Source organism: Pezoporus flaviventris, unplaced genomic scaffold, assembly GCF_033815535.1.
Source record: "Pezoporus flaviventris isolate CSIRO_AGI_PZ_B2104156 unplaced genomic scaffold, CSIRO_AGI_Pfla_v1 ptg000071l, whole genome shotgun sequence".
In the NCBI taxonomy this organism is placed as follows: domain Eukaryota; kingdom Metazoa; phylum Chordata; class Aves; order Psittaciformes; family Psittacidae; genus Pezoporus; species Pezoporus flaviventris.
This window is the reverse complement of record NW_026892619.1, coordinates 768,757-784,969: the sequence shown is the minus strand read 5'-3', so window position 1 is coordinate 784,969 and position 16,213 is coordinate 768,757. Positions and strand designations below refer to the sequence as shown.

Here is a 16,213-nt window from a genome sequence, read left to right as displayed (position 1 = left end):
AGGATGAGAAATGTAAATGGTGCTCGGCGTGTAGGTAGGGGAGTGCTTCCTCAGGCTATATAGAGCAAAACTGGTCCAAAAATATTGCTGCTTGGGTTTGTTCCCTCCTTCTTCTTCCTCTTCTAAGGAAATGCTGAAAAAACACTGCTTTGAAAGCTCCCCACCACCGCTTTGCTCTGCAGACACCGGCGTTTCAACCACCTCTTGCGCCGCTTTGGTTTTGGGGTGGAGAAAAGCAGTTTTGGTGAACGTGGTGCCAGATTTCCCCTTTCTGGGGGGTGAGAAAAGCATTTCCAAGCCGGGGAAGCGAAGAGGGGGGAAATGGGTTTGGGCTGAATTCCTGCTGCATCCCGGTTCTAACATCCCGGTGTCTGGGGGCCAGACAGACAGGATCTCACTGCTTGGCTTCCCGAAAGCTTTTGGAAGCTCAGTTTGTTCCTTGGCTGCTTGCTTTTAGCATTGAAGAGATGAGGTGTTCGAGCCCTGTATCAGTCTAGCGAATAATCTTAGTACTAAAGTCTAATTAAGGTATCAATTAATTTGCAGCGTGCATTTAACAAGAAATATCTCGTCATTCTCCTCTATTATTCTCCAAAATTACTGCTAAGGGCTTTTTGTACGGATACCTTCATTAGGCTTTGTATTGTTAATGGCAATATTCAGCAAATTAAAATTGGATATTAATACTTCCCATGCAGTTCATAATTGGCTGAAAAACATAAAGCATCGGGAAGAATTGCAGAGATTTGTGTACAGGGTCTGGGGGGGTTTATCCCTTAAATCCTTCACAGGAACCTTCTGCATTGCTAACAGCAGGGTCCTGAAAGTCTCTCATTAATTCTAATATTTACTCAATGCAAAGAAGCCCAAGCTCTTGGTTTCCTTTCTGTACACAGGTCCTTGCGAGGCAGTCGCTATGGCCAGTTCTTATGGGTTTCTTTGCTTTTCAGTTGAGTATAAGATCATTGAAGAAGGGAAATGAGGGATTCAAACCGGTTCTCCGGTGCTAATGGAAGGGTTTTTTTTCTCCCCTGGCATCTGGGTGGTTGAGTTTGAAGTATAAAAGGTAGGAAAGCTCCTTGCTGGGTCATGCACAAGAGGGAAAAAGGGGGTTTGGGGGAAGGAGGAGGATTTTCCCACCTCCAGGTGCCTTGTCTCTGGCAGGTCCGGGGCTGACCCCAACCCCAACAATTCCCTAACATTTCCTATCATGATATAGAGATATATATGTAAGCAGGGGTTGGACTTGATGATTCTTATGGGTCCCTTCCAACTTGAGATATTCTATGCTTCTACCATATATTGTATATTAAATATAGAGATGGTATATAAAAATATAGATAATGATATATATATCCCACATATAGTGTGTATATATATCTCTCTCACGTATCCGCACACATATATGCATATAAATCTCCTTTGCACCCCAAGAGACCCCCAATCCCAGCATCACCCTCGCAGGGCACCAGGACAGAGCCACCTTGCCCCAGCCCTGTGCTCGGTCCTCACTGTCCGGGACGCAGAGAGGGGGGTCCCAGCATCCTCCCCCCGGATCATTCCCAAATCTCTTCCGCGATGCCGTCGGCTCCCTGGGCTCAGACACATGGTGTCTCGTTGAAATGCAGATCGTTGGGGGGTATATGGAAGTCTTGGCTCCGAGGAGCTTCAGCTGACAGGCTTATTTGCACACTGGCTCTAAAATAACCGTGTAGGCTTTACATGACACCTTCTGTTGCTTTGGTGCAGAGAAGGGCTTGCAAGTGCCTTTCTCCAGGAGGGACGGGGCAGCCGGCGTGATGGCTGGGGGCTGTGAAAGCATCCCATCACCCCAGCATCACCCAGGCTTTGGCGTCCCCCAGGTTGGAGGGAAGCAGCCCTAAACCCCATTCTAGGTGCTGCAGTATGTGGGCACGTCCCCAGGGTTAGGTTTGGGCTCTCAATTTGCTTGCCCAGGTGGGTTTTGGGGGATGGAGCATCCCCATCCCAGGGGTGCCGCTCGCAGTTCCTTACCCGCCGCTGCTCCGATTGTCAAACGCAGGAGATGCTTTCACTCCCATTCAAAATAATTTAAATAAAAATGTTGCTACAAAGTGGAATAATATCTTTTGATGAATGTTTTTAAAGCCCTTTAGGTTTTCATGGTAATTTGCAGTGTAAAATTATTTAGAGATAAGAGCCAAATTAGCTCTTATAGGCGGAGGTCGATATGTCCCGTTATCCATGCAAGCAGTGTTTAAATATAATCAGCCTTTACTCTAATGCAGCATAATTGTTCATTTGAAATAGCTTTTTTATTTTTTTTACTTCTCTTTTTTTTTTTACTCCATTCAATGAGTCATTAAAATATTCAAAGGATAATGCAGTGAATTGGAAATGAATTTATCACATTATCCTGTATATACTGTAGAGCATCAGGTAACCAGGCAGAGTCGGAACCAGTTTACAGAGCAATCCAGTAAACAAGGCTTTCCATTTTGTATTCAGCGGGGGAAAGAGAAAAGAAGGGAGAAAATACTGCCCTTCAAATGGAAAGCTTTCCGTCTTTATTCCCCCTCCTCGGGGAGGAGGAAGGGGGAGGGAGAGCAGCGAATTTGTACTCCACTAAAGCCTCGCTGCTTTAACTTTATTTTTATCAAAATATGTTTGTAACAGAAAGTCGTTATGGAAACCAGTTCTGCCAGCCGGGAGGAACCCGGCGCCAGGCTGGAGCTGAGCGGGACCAGGCACCGCGGGATGGGGAGACTGGTGCTGGTTCAGCCTGGAGAAGAGAAGGCTCCGTAAGGGGAGACCTCAGAGCAGCTCCGGTGCCTGAAGGGGCTGCAGGAAACCTGGAGAGGGGCTTGGGACAAGGGCCTGTAGGGACAGGCCAAGGGGAATGGCTTTAACCTGCCAGAGGGGAGACTGAGATGAGCTCTGAGGCAGAAGCTCTTCCCTGTGAGGGTGCTGAGGCGCTGGCACAGGGTGCCCAGAGAAGCTGTGGCTGCCCCATCCCTGGCAGCGCTCAAGGCCAGGCTGGACACAGGGGCTTGGAGCAAGCTGCTCCAGTGGAAGGGGTCCCTGCCCGTGGCAGGGGTTGGAACTGGGTGAGCTTTAAGGTCCCTTCAACCCAAACCATTCCATGATTCCAAGTGTGTCGGGTATGGTTGTAGTAGAGCTATTCCCACCCCATCACCATGGCACTGAACATCTCCCCCCGCAGTGCGTGCACTGCTCTTGCTCCCATGGCTTTGCAGAGCACGGTGGGTTTCCCTTGGGTGCTGGACCTGTGCAGGTGGGTGCTGGGGGCCCAGAGCATCCCTGCTCGGCTCCAAAGGTCCCGGCAGCACCAGCATCTTCGCCTGCTCCTGTGGTTGCATTTGTCAGCGTCTCTCCTCGCCGGCTGATAAACAGGCTCCGGGTTGCAAGTGTCACCATAGAAACAGGTGCTATCTTAAGCAAACAAGGGCTTTATTAACCTTAAAAGTTAGAGGCTTTTTGCACGATTAGAGCCTGGGGAGGGGGCTCCGGGAGGCCGGCTGCTCTCCCAGGCACTTGGCCCCAGTGCGCATCCCTGGCCCCGTCCCAAGGGGACACCGGTGCTCCAGAGCTAACTTTCCCCCCCTCGTAGTGTGTTTGTGCAGCGCATGGTTTGGGAGTCAAGTGTCTGCAGTGTGCTTGGATTTAGTAAAAATAACAGAGAGCAGCTGATAATTGCTGGCTACCGTCATCTGCTCCTACGGCTGCGCTGGGGGGGCTTTGGCAGAGCACTTGTGATCCAGGAGCATTCAGCATCCCCGCAGCACCAGCTCTGGCAGTGAGGAGAGAACTCGTGTGGGGCAGGGGATGCTTTTTAGTGGGTGAATCGATGCCAGTGGGGAAGAGAAGCAGCTTTGGGTATCCTGCGGGCAGGAGGGATCCTCATTTGGGGGACCCTGGAGCACCGGGGCAGGTTTCCCGTCCAGCATCCGCGGTCCCCATGTCCCTGGGTCACTGGCTGGCCTGTTGGCACCACAGGATCAGCAATCCAGTGGGATCTGCTGCCCTGCATCCAGGGCAGATGTAATAGTGCTGGGGTGTTGCTCCTCCACGCTGCTCTCTCAACTCTGCTGTTTGGTGGTTGAACCGAGGGTTTGAAAGGGAAAGAACAGAGAGAAACATTGGTTTAATTGATGACTTGGATCCTTGGAATAGTCTGTTCCCTGGTGAGAGTTTCTGTTGCTGCCGGTTAATGAAGCCTTTATCAAGGAGAAACTGAAGAAGCAGAAGAGGCTGCTGCTTGAGTGTAGTTTTCTTTGCTCTTCAAGCTGCTGTGGTCCTCCAGAGGCACATGGCAAGGCCATGTCCCCCCAGAACACCTCACCCCGGCAGTGGTGGGAGCCTTGGCACTGCTGCCTTTGCCAGGCCCTGGTGCCAGCCCTTGTGCCCGTGTGTCCCTGATGAGTTTTGTGTTGGACAGGTTTTCCGTGAGCAGTATCCCAAGTTGAGTGTCACCTGCTATTATTCATGCTCGGCAAACAGATGGGGTTTAATTGCTGTTAGTATCAGGCTCTCAGCAAATATCACATGAAGAGGTCTCTTTGGCTAATTGTTTTAAGATAAGGGTTCACAAGCGATGTACAGAAATCACAGATGTGCTTTAGAGAGCAAAGTGCTCGTATTGCCTTTAAACATGGTCTTCAGGCAACAGCAGCAGGATCAGGGAGTGACTGCATGCTGCAAAACCACCCCAGGCCCAGGGCGAGCAGGAGGTGATGAAAGTCTCTTTGCACAAGTGCATTGGTTGCACCAACACATCTGCTTGCACAAGAGTGTGGCTTTGCATAAACACCTCTGTTTGCACAAGGCCGAGTTGGCCGCTGTGCTTCAGCCTCTTCACTGCACTGAAACCCCCTCCTTGTGTTTCCTTTTCCACTCTTGGAGCAATGGCATGACTCCTGGGGCCTGCCCCGCTGCCTGTCCTTGGTCCTTGTGCTTCCCTTTGCTGCTGGGGTCCATCAGTCCCGGGATGGTGAATCCCTTCCTGTGCTCTTGCATGAGAGAAACTCACCCTGCAAACCTGCAGCGTGCAAGGGGGTTAATCCCAGCGCTGCATCCCTGAAAATCCCATCTTGCTCGCCCATGTGAGCTGCTCTGGGCTCTTGCAGAGCTGCTGCTCGCATTCGTGTTCGCCTGCCTTGTAATTAATGCTCCCAGGTAATTACACTCCTGATCCCCCTGAAAAGCTGCCACTAAGCAGCTCCCCCTGGGATGCTGCGAGCGCTGAAAGCACATGGGGGGATGTACAATGGCTCTGCTGTGCCTTGGGGAATGGCAGTGGGGATGGGGCTCACTGAGCACACCTTTGCTTGCTGCAGCCTGTTTGGAAGGGGGAGGAAAGCTCCATCCATCCTGGCCTTGAACACGTCCAGGGGCAGAGCAGCTGTGGCTGCCCCATCCCTGGGAGTGCTCAAGGCCAGGTTGGACACAGGGGCTTGGAGCAAGCTGCTCTAGCGGAAGATGTCCCTGCTCGTGGCAGAACGGGATGAGCTTTAAGGTCCCTTCCAACACAAACCATTCCAGGGTTCCATGATTCTGTGTTTGGAATGGCTGCAGAAAGGTTCCTGTAAGCAGGGACTGCCTGCAGTGAGCTGCTCACGGCTTTTCCACCCAGCCCAGCCCAGCCCCATCCCATGGATGCTTTTGGCTTTTTTCCCCTTTCCATTGCATGCAGATGGATTCAGGGCGAAGCTGCAGTGCTGAAGCATTCAGCACCCAGAAACCCATTTGGTTTGGGAGTTCTTTGGGATGTTGCACTCAGTGGGAGCTGCCCCATGAATCGGTCCCTCTGCCTTCATCTCACAGATGGGAATTAAGGTTTTTCCCTTGATGCTTCTATTTCATTTAACATGCAAAGGCTAATAATTTGTCACAATTCAATAACGCAGAGGTTACAAACACGCTCGCTGCTGTTTAGTTAAACGATGGTTTGTTAATTAGCTGCTCTTAATGAGGAGAGAAGAAATCAGATAAAACACACCCAAACCGGAAGGGGATATTTGGTAGATTAATTCTGTTTTCCAGCTGAGATGCTCCTGGCTCCATCCCAAGCCACGGAGCAGGTACCAGTGTGCTGAGGTGCATCATGGCACGGCTGATGCTCTGCCTCGTTGCCTCTCGCTCATCACAGGTCCCCAGAATGACTTTTCTGGCTCTTTCCTGCTGCTCTGTCCCTCCAGCTCTGCAGCTCAGCTCCCTGCTTGTTAATCTAAGGTGGTTGAAGGGGGAAATAAGAATTAGATCAAGAGCAAAGTTGTGCTGGTGCAATGAGGAGTCTGGGGCAGTTTCACCCCTCCCCATCAGCCGGAGCCGGGCTTTGACTTCACCGCTGACCCCAGGAGAACACTTCGCTCCCGTTGCTGCGGTATCCCGGCCGCCCCGGGGATATTTCATGTATGATCTGTGGAACGAGCCGCGGATGGGATCCCTCTTGTCCGTATCCCCCGCGAGCATCCGGGGAACGGCCGGAGGAGAGCGTCGGCTCCGTGCGCTCGCCAGGTCTACCTTGCGGAAGAGACCGTTCATCAGTGATTAATCGGGCATGTGTGGCTGTGTGGGAGCGAGTTGTGTTGGAGGAGGGAACTCCTACAGCACCCCGGTCATGAATCATTTGAAAGGCAAATTTGTGCAGTTACCAAGGGAACGGAAGAAAGGAAGGGACTTCCCTTGCCGAAATGACTCGCGCTCTGATGCGGCTGAGAAAATCGCTCCCAAAAAAAAAAAAAAAAAAGGATTAAAAAAAAAAAAAGGAAAAGAAAAAAACCAAAAAACGCAGCCCCGGCTCGAAGCTGTGACTAAGCAGCACAAGTTATGTAAAGTGCTCGCTGGGAAGTGCAGGGGAGGGACAGCACATCCTGCCGCTGCCCACGGTGGTGGCAGGGGGCGGCTGCCGGCCCCCATCTCGCCTCCTTTGGGAGCGGGGGCGATGCCGCGGTGCTGGGCTGCTCCGTGCCGTGCTCATGCCGATGCTGAGCAAGGCTGGTCCCCGTCCTTGGTGCCCCTCTTGGAATGGGGCATCGTTACCAGGCTGGGAGCAGGCACCTGCATCCCCACCTCTGCATCACCCTCGGCCCCCAGGGAGTTGGTGCCGCAGCCAGTGTTGCACCAGGAAAAATGTCCTTGTTCCAGCCAGTTTTGGGGTGCTCTTGGGGATGTGTGCCCCACATCACCGTCAGCCGAATGGGAGTGTGGGGCTGGGCTGTCTCCATAGGGAACAGGAGGATGCAGGAAGTGATGCCACAAACTTCACAGTAGGGCTCGTAGTGATGCTCTTGTCAGCAGGGGCTGGGCTCGTAGCTGAGGGTGGGATCCTCTGCTCTGCTTCCCATGGGAGCTCAGGCAAGGGCCACATACTCCATTTGGGGCTTGGCATCTAAATTTAATGCTGCTCATCCAAACTGAGGGATGCTCATCCACACTGAGGGATGCTCATCCAAACTCAGGGATGCTCATCCACACCGAGGGATGCTCATCCACACTGAGGGATGCTCATCCAAACTGAGGGATGCTCATCCAAACTGAGGGGTGCTCATCCAAACTGAGGGATGCTCATCCAAACTGAGGGGTGCTCATCCAAACTGAGGGATGCTCATCCAAACTGAGGGATGCTCATCCACACTGAGGGATGCTCATCCAAACTCAGGGATGCTCATCCACACTGAGGGATGCTCATCCAAACTCAGGGATGCTCATCCAAACTGAGGGATGCTCATCCACACTGAGGGATGCTCATCCAAACTGAGGGATGCTCATCCACACTGAGGGATGCTCATCCAAACTGAGGGATGCTCATCCAAACTGAGGGGTGCTCATCCACACTGAGGGATGCTCATCCAAACTCAGGGATGCTCATCCACACTGAGGGATGCTCATCCAAACTGAGGGATGCTCATCCACACTGAGGGATGCTCATCCAAACTGAGGGATGCTCATCCACACTGAGGGATGCTCATCCAAACTGAGGGATGCTCATCCACACTTAGGGATGCGCATCCAAAGGGCATGTGCACACTGGAGGCACCAACTGCGCCTCTGTGGCAAGGGGATGCACAAGGGACCTTACACCCCCAGAAATCAGTTTCCCTCTGAAAACGTGGCCCTGGGGCTGCGTGAGGAGAAGCAGCAAAGCCCTGCCGGGATCGGCAGCAGCATCTCAGTGGAGCCCCAGCCACGCCGGGAAGATGCTTGGGAACTTTCCAGCTTCCGCTCGGGAGCCCCGGAGCCCGGCGGGGAGCTGCAATATCTCCCGAAAAGGGAATGCAGAGGCAGCTGCACGGTGAAGGAAAACCCTCTCCCTGCCCTCCCCTGGTGCCACAGACAAGCGGTGTCTGAGCGATTAGTCACCGCTCGCGCCGAGGCTTCCCTCCTCCACAGCAGAGCCTGTCCCCCCACACAGGCAAGCCAGCTGAATGCTGAAGTGGAGTTCCTCACACCTACCCGGGTGTAGCCTTAAACGAAGTGACAGTGCCATCAAAGCTCTCAAGTCAGGCCCCGGGAGCTGCGGGTTGCTATGGAGCCTCTGGCTCCTGAGTGGAAAAGAAAGGGGAAGCCAAAATACAGAGCACGATAGGTTGTAATCCCAGTGCCAAACCTCGCGATGCTGCCGGCGGTCCGGGTGGAGCGGGTGCAGGGGCTGGCCTGGGCGGTCTGCTCCTTGATGGAGCCCCAAAAAGGTGGTTTCTGCCCCATAAAGGTGGCAGCACAGCCAAAGATTTGGTAGCGGTTGAGAAACCCCGTGAGGCTCCTGTATCCTGTGTATGGGGAGGGGGGAGAAAAGCACATCCCTGCATCCTATGTGTGGGGAGAGCATAGCAAAACTCATCCCTGCATCTTTGTGGTGATGGGATAGGAAAGCTCAGCGTGGCAGGAGCAGCCCATAGGATCCAGCCAAGGCTTTTTGCTCCCATGCTCTAAAAGGTGCTTGAGCTCAACTTTCAGATGCCTTCAAATGCAGTGAGTGGGTACCAGGAGCTGAGTGCCCAAGACTGCCCATCGCTGGGGGGGGAGCCAGGAGGTTTGCCTTCCCTCAGGAGAGGGAAATTACGGCTTCATTCCCGTCAGGAACAGCTTCTTTTCCCCAAAGGCGCCGTGCAGGAGGGAAGCAGGATATCATTTGTGGTTGCATGAAAAACTCGTCTTATTTTGTTTGCTTATTCTTGTCGCTTCGGGTTCTATTTAAAATTTGGGTGTTCTGAGATGGAAACTTGTTTCAAAAGGGCAAAAACGCGTCAAGTTCCAGAAAATGGTGAAATCAGCTCGATGGGGGCTGCTTGTTTTTATACAGTTGGACACAGTTGTCCCCCACATCCCCCTGGATTGGTGCTGTGGCCATCGCAGGATCCAGCCCATCCCGCCCTCACTCCGCTGTTGCACAGAGGAGCATCCTTTGTACCAAAATGCCATTTTTTCACCCCAGTCTCTCCACCAGGTGTGGCACGAGTGCATTCCCATGGGATTTGCAGCGATGCCGGGGCTCCTTGTACCCGACCCCAAACACATGTGTGGGCAGAGGCAATCGTTGGAGCCCCATCGATCCCGTCTGCCCCTAACCCAGCAAAAGGGCCCTTTGTCGATTGAGCATCAGCTCTCCCAACAGGCTTAAAAAGATCATCCCCAAGCGAGGGCTTTTAGTTCCTGGTGATTAATTAGTGCATCGCAAATGACTCGGAAAGGAGATGGCAGGTAAATGCGAGAGCAATTAAAGCTGCAGCGCCCGCACCCCTCCGACCCCTCTCCCGCTGCATCGACCGCGCTGCGCAGCCCCTGGGGAAGCGACGGGGGGAGCTGAGCTGGGATCACATCCCATTGGCATTGGGAAAGAAAAGCTTTCCCAGCTCGGGACGTGCTCCTGCCTCTCCGGATGGGCACAGCCAACCGGCTCGCTTCTCCCCTGCAAAATGAGATGGGTTTATTCCCTGCTGTTTGTGAACGAGGGCCGGAACAAGGTAGGAGAGTGAGGAAAACCCTCCGCTGGCTTCCCTTGATGAACTGAGCTAATTTCTCTCTTAATGGTTAGCTACTGAGCTGAATGTGAGGCTTTCCTCCTGCACAGCAAACCCTCTCCCACACACAGACAAATAGGCTGAATATTTAATTGGAATTCCTCACACCTACAGGGTAAAGCCTTGTCAGTAGAAATATAGCCCATCGCCAGCTGGCATCCCCGCACACCACCCACCTGATCTCTTAAAAAGAAATCCCTCCCTGTCCTCCCCCCTTCCCAACACACCCACAGGCTCCCCCCATCCCCGACCACAGGAGGATGTTCCCCTCTTGAAGCTGCCCCCAACTTCCTGGGATGTCCTCTCAGGGATAGGGAGGCTGTGGGAGGCTGCCTGGGAAGCGCCTGTCCCAGTGATGCTCATTGAGGAGGCACAGCCCCCGCTGGACCAGCCCGGGTGTAGATGCCAGGGTGCCAGTGGGGACCCCGCCGTGGTCCCAGGCTGGTGGCAGGGGACCAGGAGCACCAGAGGGCACTGCCGGTCTGTGTGCCTGCATCCTGCCGTGCCGGTACCCAAGTGATGAAAGGCTGGGTGCAGCATTGCCCAATGCTCTGGGAGGGCAGGGTGCCCGCTGGGGGTGCCGGCTGGCAGCTGGGGGTGCCAGCCCCCCATTTGCAAGCCTTGGAGCCTTCCAGGTGGGAATATCCACCATGTCCACTCCCCAAAATACTTCGCCTTCCCTTCTCCATGCTGTCCTGGCCGGTGTGAGAATGTCACCAAGCAGTGTTGAGTGCTGCTGCTGTGCTGATGGGGATGCAGGAGCTGAATCCCTGCCTGCAAGATGTCCCCATCCCAGTGGGAAGCAGTTGGGTTGGGGTGCTGGGCTCTCCCTTGTGGCTGTGGATGCTGATAACTCATCCCAGAGGAATCTCCCAGTTCAGATATTTTAGGGATGGCTGAAGCCATCAGCTCACACGGGATCGCAGTCCCATTTTGGGATGTGCCTGCTTGACCACCCTGACTTTGGGATGTTCACAGGGATCACCGGGCTGGCACCAGGGATGTTGGCAGCTGCCTGCCCTTCCTCTTCCCATTTCTTCCCAGGGGTCTGCAAGAGCCCTTCCTTCATCCCAGGGTGTGCACCAGCTCCAGAGCATCCCTGGGAGCTGGGGAGAGGGCAGCCAGGCTCAGCTCCCAGCAAAAGGGCTCATCCCAAGGGATGCAGAGCCCCTAGTGCCCGCAGAGGAGGAGGAAGAAGAGGAGAAGGGCAACAGCAGGTCCTGACCCCCTGTGAGCTGGAGTAATGCCTTTAGTGCTGCTGGGCTCTGCCAGCAAGGGCACCATTTGTATCCCCTCATCCCCCAATGCCTTCATTTGGGTTTGCACAGATTCGCTCTTTCCTCATTCCCCCGTCCCTTCCATTTTTGCTCTTTCTCCCTTCCTCCTCCTCGTACCTCTCTCATCCCAGGTTTCAAAGCCCCCCCCCCCCCCCATCTCCTGCAGGGACCTGCCACCATCTGCGGATTTCTTTCCCTTTCTTGCCTTTTTTTCCTTCTTTTTTATGAAGTTTCCACATGTCTTTGTCTTAAGGAGCCAGGTTAAATATTCCGTAATCAGTGTAATAATACACCTGGACCCGCTCGCGAGATATCTGCCTTTTGTACTGCGACAGGACATTAATAGTAATTATTCTGCTTTGTAATTGGAGCTTTAAATACTAATTCAAACAGCCAGAGGAAAACCAATTAGTGCTAATTTATCTCTATGTGTTTTGGAGAGCCTGTGTCTGTCATACTGTGAAGAAATAGGTTGGTAATTAGTACAGTTGGGTGGTAGATAGAAGTAATTATCAGATTCTTTCATGTTCTTTAAAGGAGGAAAAAAAAGCATCTAAAGGCTGCATGCCTCTTCCTTCCCGAGGAAGCCTGCACCTCGAAGGAAGGCAGAGCATGGTCCCAGCCAGCTCCGGGCTCGGCTTGCACGAGGCTCCCGGCCAGAGCTTGTGGGCACCATGTGCTCTAGGAAGTGATGGCTGATCCTGGGAGCGGAATGCTTTGGGCACAGCCAGAGCATCCCAGGCCTCGTGTGCTGGGTTCAGCTCGGGCAGGGCCGGTGCTGTGTCCTTGAAGGTGGGACTGGTGCTGTGGGGAATGGGATGGGAATGCCGGTGGCAAAGGGGTGATGGGCAGGAGGAGCTGCGTGGCCACAGGAATGCTCCCCATGACACGCTGGGTATGGATTGCGCTATAACTGAGCCATGACAGTGTGCTTGACCCATACCCTCTTGTCTGAGCTGTACAGGTGTGTTTGAGCCAGACCCTATGCATTTGAGCTGTGCCACGTGTCTTGGAGCCATCATTTGCGCCCTTTGATGTTTGAGCTGTACCCTGAGTCGTTGAGCCATACCCTATGTATTTGAGCTGTACTCTATGCATCTGAGCCTACTCCATGCATTTGAGCTGTACCCTACGTGTAAGAATCCTACCCTATGTATTTGAGCCGTACCCTATGTGTCTGAGCCACAATTTATGTGTTTGAGCCATCCCTTGTGCCTTGGACCCAAACCTTATGCTTTTGGGCCATATGCTATATTTCTGGATCCTACCCTATGCATTTGGGCCATATCCCATGTTTCTGGATCCTACCCTATGCATTTGGGCCATACGTTGTGTGTTTGAGCCGCAACCTATACATTTGAGCCTTACCCTGTGTGCCTAACCAAAACCTATACATTCAAATCCTACCTTATGAAATTGAATATGAATCCTACGCTGTGCATTTGAGCCATATCCCATGATTATGGAATCCATTCCACTAATATGAGCCAGACCTTGTGCGTTTGAGCCATACCCTATGCGTTTGAGGGGCCATTGGTCCCATCGTCCTGCTCCCATCGTCTCCTCCTGGTGCTCTCACTTTGCTGCCCAGGAGGAAGCAGCAGGTTCCTCGAGGACACTGAGCTCTGCCACATGTTCCTTTTTGTTTCCCATCTCATTGGATAAGAGGATCTCGAGGTTTTCTGTGCAGGGAGGATTTGGTTCGTGGCTACTTCAATCTCTCTCACTCCATGTTGTGCTATAAGGAATACATAATACATGGAGTGGTTGTTCACCCCACGAGGGTGTTGGGCCGAGCCAGACCAGGAGTGCAGCAGCATCTGCAGGAATTCATTAATGGCCCATTCTGTAGTTCCTTTCCTCTTTAAAAAACCCGGTGGAGTTACCTTGGTAATAATAAAGTGCCCGATTCCAGGAGGGAGGGAGCAGGTTCGGATTTGGATAACCCGGATTTCTCCTCCTCCCCTCCTTGCCCCTTTTATTCCTGACAATTTATAATTTTTGTTTGGGGGTTGTAGGGGGAAGAAAGAAAATTATCAGCAAATGCTAATGATGGGGAAAAAAAAAAAACCCACCTTTTTTTTCCAAGGGAGGGGAGAAAATGCCATTGGAAGTCTTGTATCCGAAGAGATGCCGGGGGGCACAATATATCAAAGAAAATATAATACACCCAGGTTAAAACTAATGATTGCCATATAATTAGATGTGAACCATTGTGCTATAAATGTGTATTCTTCAGCGTGCTGTGATTTTACTGTAAAGGGGAGAGAGAGAGAGGGAGCGCGCGAGAGCGCACAAGAGAAAGAAAGACAGAAAAACACAGAACCCAGCAACATACTATAAAAAGCACTCTGTTGACTTTTCTGCTGTTTAGTATTCCTTGCCCGTACTCCCCCGGGAGTATGTAATTAGTGCTTTATGAAGAGTGCATTTAAAGCAGTTTAATATTCACCTCATTCAGTCTGAAACAATGTGATCACTGCTTAGACAAATCACTGCTCCTTACTGACATCCTCTGTCAGTACATTACCTCTGAAAAGACCTTTCAAGAGGCTTGGATGTTAATTAGTTGTCTATCATGTATAAACAGAGCAGTGAGCAGAAGGGCTGCACCAGGCCAAAGACACGCAGGGAAATACTGGAAAGAGGGGGTTCTTTCTTTTTCCCTCCCCCTGCAAGGAAAATTCCCGGCTCCCTCAGCCCCCGCTCCCCCGGTTGCTGGCGCTTCGCGGAGCTCTGTGTGGCCTGGAGTGGAGCCTGGGTTTCCCTGCTGCTGGGCGCCCTCCAGGGAACGCTGACCCTGCGGCTCTGCAGGGAGCTGCTGCCGCAGCCCCGCTGCTCCATGGAGCATCCGCTGCTCTGGATGAGCACCTGCTGAGCTGCCCTGCTGACCCCAGAGTGTGAGCATCCCAGCCTGCACCCCAGCACACATCCCAGTCTGCACCCCAGCACACATCCCAGCCTGCACCCCAGCACACATCCTACCTCTGCACCCCAGCACACATCCTACCTCTGCATCCCAGCACACATCCCAGCCTGCATCCCAGCACACATCCTACCTCTGCACCCCAGCACACATCCTACCTCTGCATCCCAGCACACATCCCACCTCTGCATCCCAGCACACATCCCAGCCTGCACCCCAGCACACATCCCAGCCTGCACCCCAGCACACATCCCAGCCTGCACCCCAGCACACATCCTACCTCTGCATCCCAGCACACATCCCAGCCTGCACCCCAGCACACATCCTACCTCTGCATCCCAGCACACATCCCAGCCTGCACCCCAGCACACATCCCACCTCTGCATCCCAGCACACATCCCAGTCTGCACCCCAGCACATATCCCAGCCTGCACCCAGCACGCATCCCACCTCTGTATCCCAGCACACATCCCAGCCTGCACCCAGCACACATCCCACCTCTGCATCCCAGCCTGCACCCCAGCACACATCCCAGCCTGCCTTCCAGTCTGCACCCCAGCACACACCCCACCTCTGCATCCCAGCTCTGCATCCCAGCCCGCCACCCAGCCCTGCACCCCAGCCCACATCCCAGCCCACATCCCAGCCCTACACCCCAGCATATATGCCAGCCCTGCATCCCTGCATGCATCCCAGCCCTGCATTCCAGCACTACATCGCAACCTACACCCCAACCCTGCACCTTGGCCCTGCATCCCAGCCTTCTATCCTGGCCCTGCATCCCAGTGCTACACCCCAGCCCTGTCTCTGTCCTGTATGCCATCCAGCATCCCACAGGTGCCCTTCCAAGCAGACAGGGCCACGCAGCTGAATTCCCCTTGGCTCTTAAGTCCCACGTTGCCACTCCCTTTGGGAGCATTTGTGGATGCTGTGGTACTTTCTGGAAGCACCAACTTCATGGCCAAGCTGCTCAGCTGGACAGAGTAGGGGTTCTCCAACCTCCCACGGTTCAGGGTATTCCCATCAGGACACGGGCATGGCAGTGCCGCAGGGCTGGGACCAGGCACCTGCCAGTGCGGGAAGGTGCTTTAATCCAGCACTGACACCAGTTTAGTGACTGAACACGCTGAACGAGTGCTTCTGCACCTATAAAATGTGGTTCCTGACACCCACCCACTTCCCTAACATGCTTGGGAATGAATGGATGGGAAATACTATAGGAAAAGCAAGTATTGCTGTATCAAATGGAGTTGAGTTTAGCACAGTGGCTTTACCCGTGTGAAGCCCCATCGGTGTGCTTGTGCTGTTGATAAACAGAGGAGATTTAGGTTGGATATAAGGCAGAGGTTCTCCCCTGCCAGTCCAGGTAAAGGGTCTGGCAGATGATGGCAGCCACCTCACCCTGCCTGCCCCGGCTTTATCTCAGGTTGATCCAGCAGACTGGGGTCAGCACCGGCCCCGCCGTGCGTCGTCAATCCTCATCCAGCCTCATGCCTGCAGGATGCTCCCACACTGTCCACGGGCTTTCCCAGGGCAGCTTGTTCCCCATGAGCATCCCTGCATCCCTGTTGTGTCCCCCTGACCACCCTCACTGGATGCAGGGTGGGTGCAAGGCACCATCCCAGGAGATGCTCCTGGCTCTGCTCGTGATTCCTCCAACCCGGTCTCCATGGGAATGGAGGGCCAGGAGCCTCGGGAATCCGATTACCGGCCTCCATCTGGCAGCCCCCTTTGCTCACAAGCCAAATCCAGCAAATCCAACACTTCCTGTGGCCGGGGCAGCCGCTTGCTCCCCATGGAGGTGTTTAAGGGGCAGGCTAGGTCCAACGCTGTCCTTTCGCTTTGCCAAGCGGCAGACATGGACCATTGCTGCTGGGAGCAACAGCCAAGGCTTGAAACCATGGGAGCTGTGGTGAGAGTCTCCTGCACTCCATGGCCAGGGTCTCCATGGGGCTTGTGCCATGGTGGGATGCACCGAGCATCCCATGGGA

The 16,213-nt window shown here is 53.5% G+C and overlaps 1 protein-coding gene across 3 annotated transcripts in view; it reads left to right on the top strand.

The window, feature by feature from the left end:
* PEBP4 (phosphatidylethanolamine binding protein 4) overlaps positions 1 to 16,213 on the top strand; it is a 70,337-nt gene that overhangs the window by 34,851 nt on the left and 19,273 nt on the right. For 2 of the 3 annotated variants that reach the window (XM_061472393.1, XM_061472395.1), the window contains exon 6: positions 128 to 689. The exons of the other annotated variant lie outside the window; for it this stretch is intronic. In XM_061472393.1, the coding sequence (XP_061328377.1) occupies positions 128 to 457 (330 nt within the window). In that variant the 3' untranslated portion in view covers positions 458 to 689. Of the gene's footprint in view, positions 1 to 127; positions 690 to 16,213 lie in introns of those variants that run through there. 3 annotated transcript variants of the gene reach the window in all.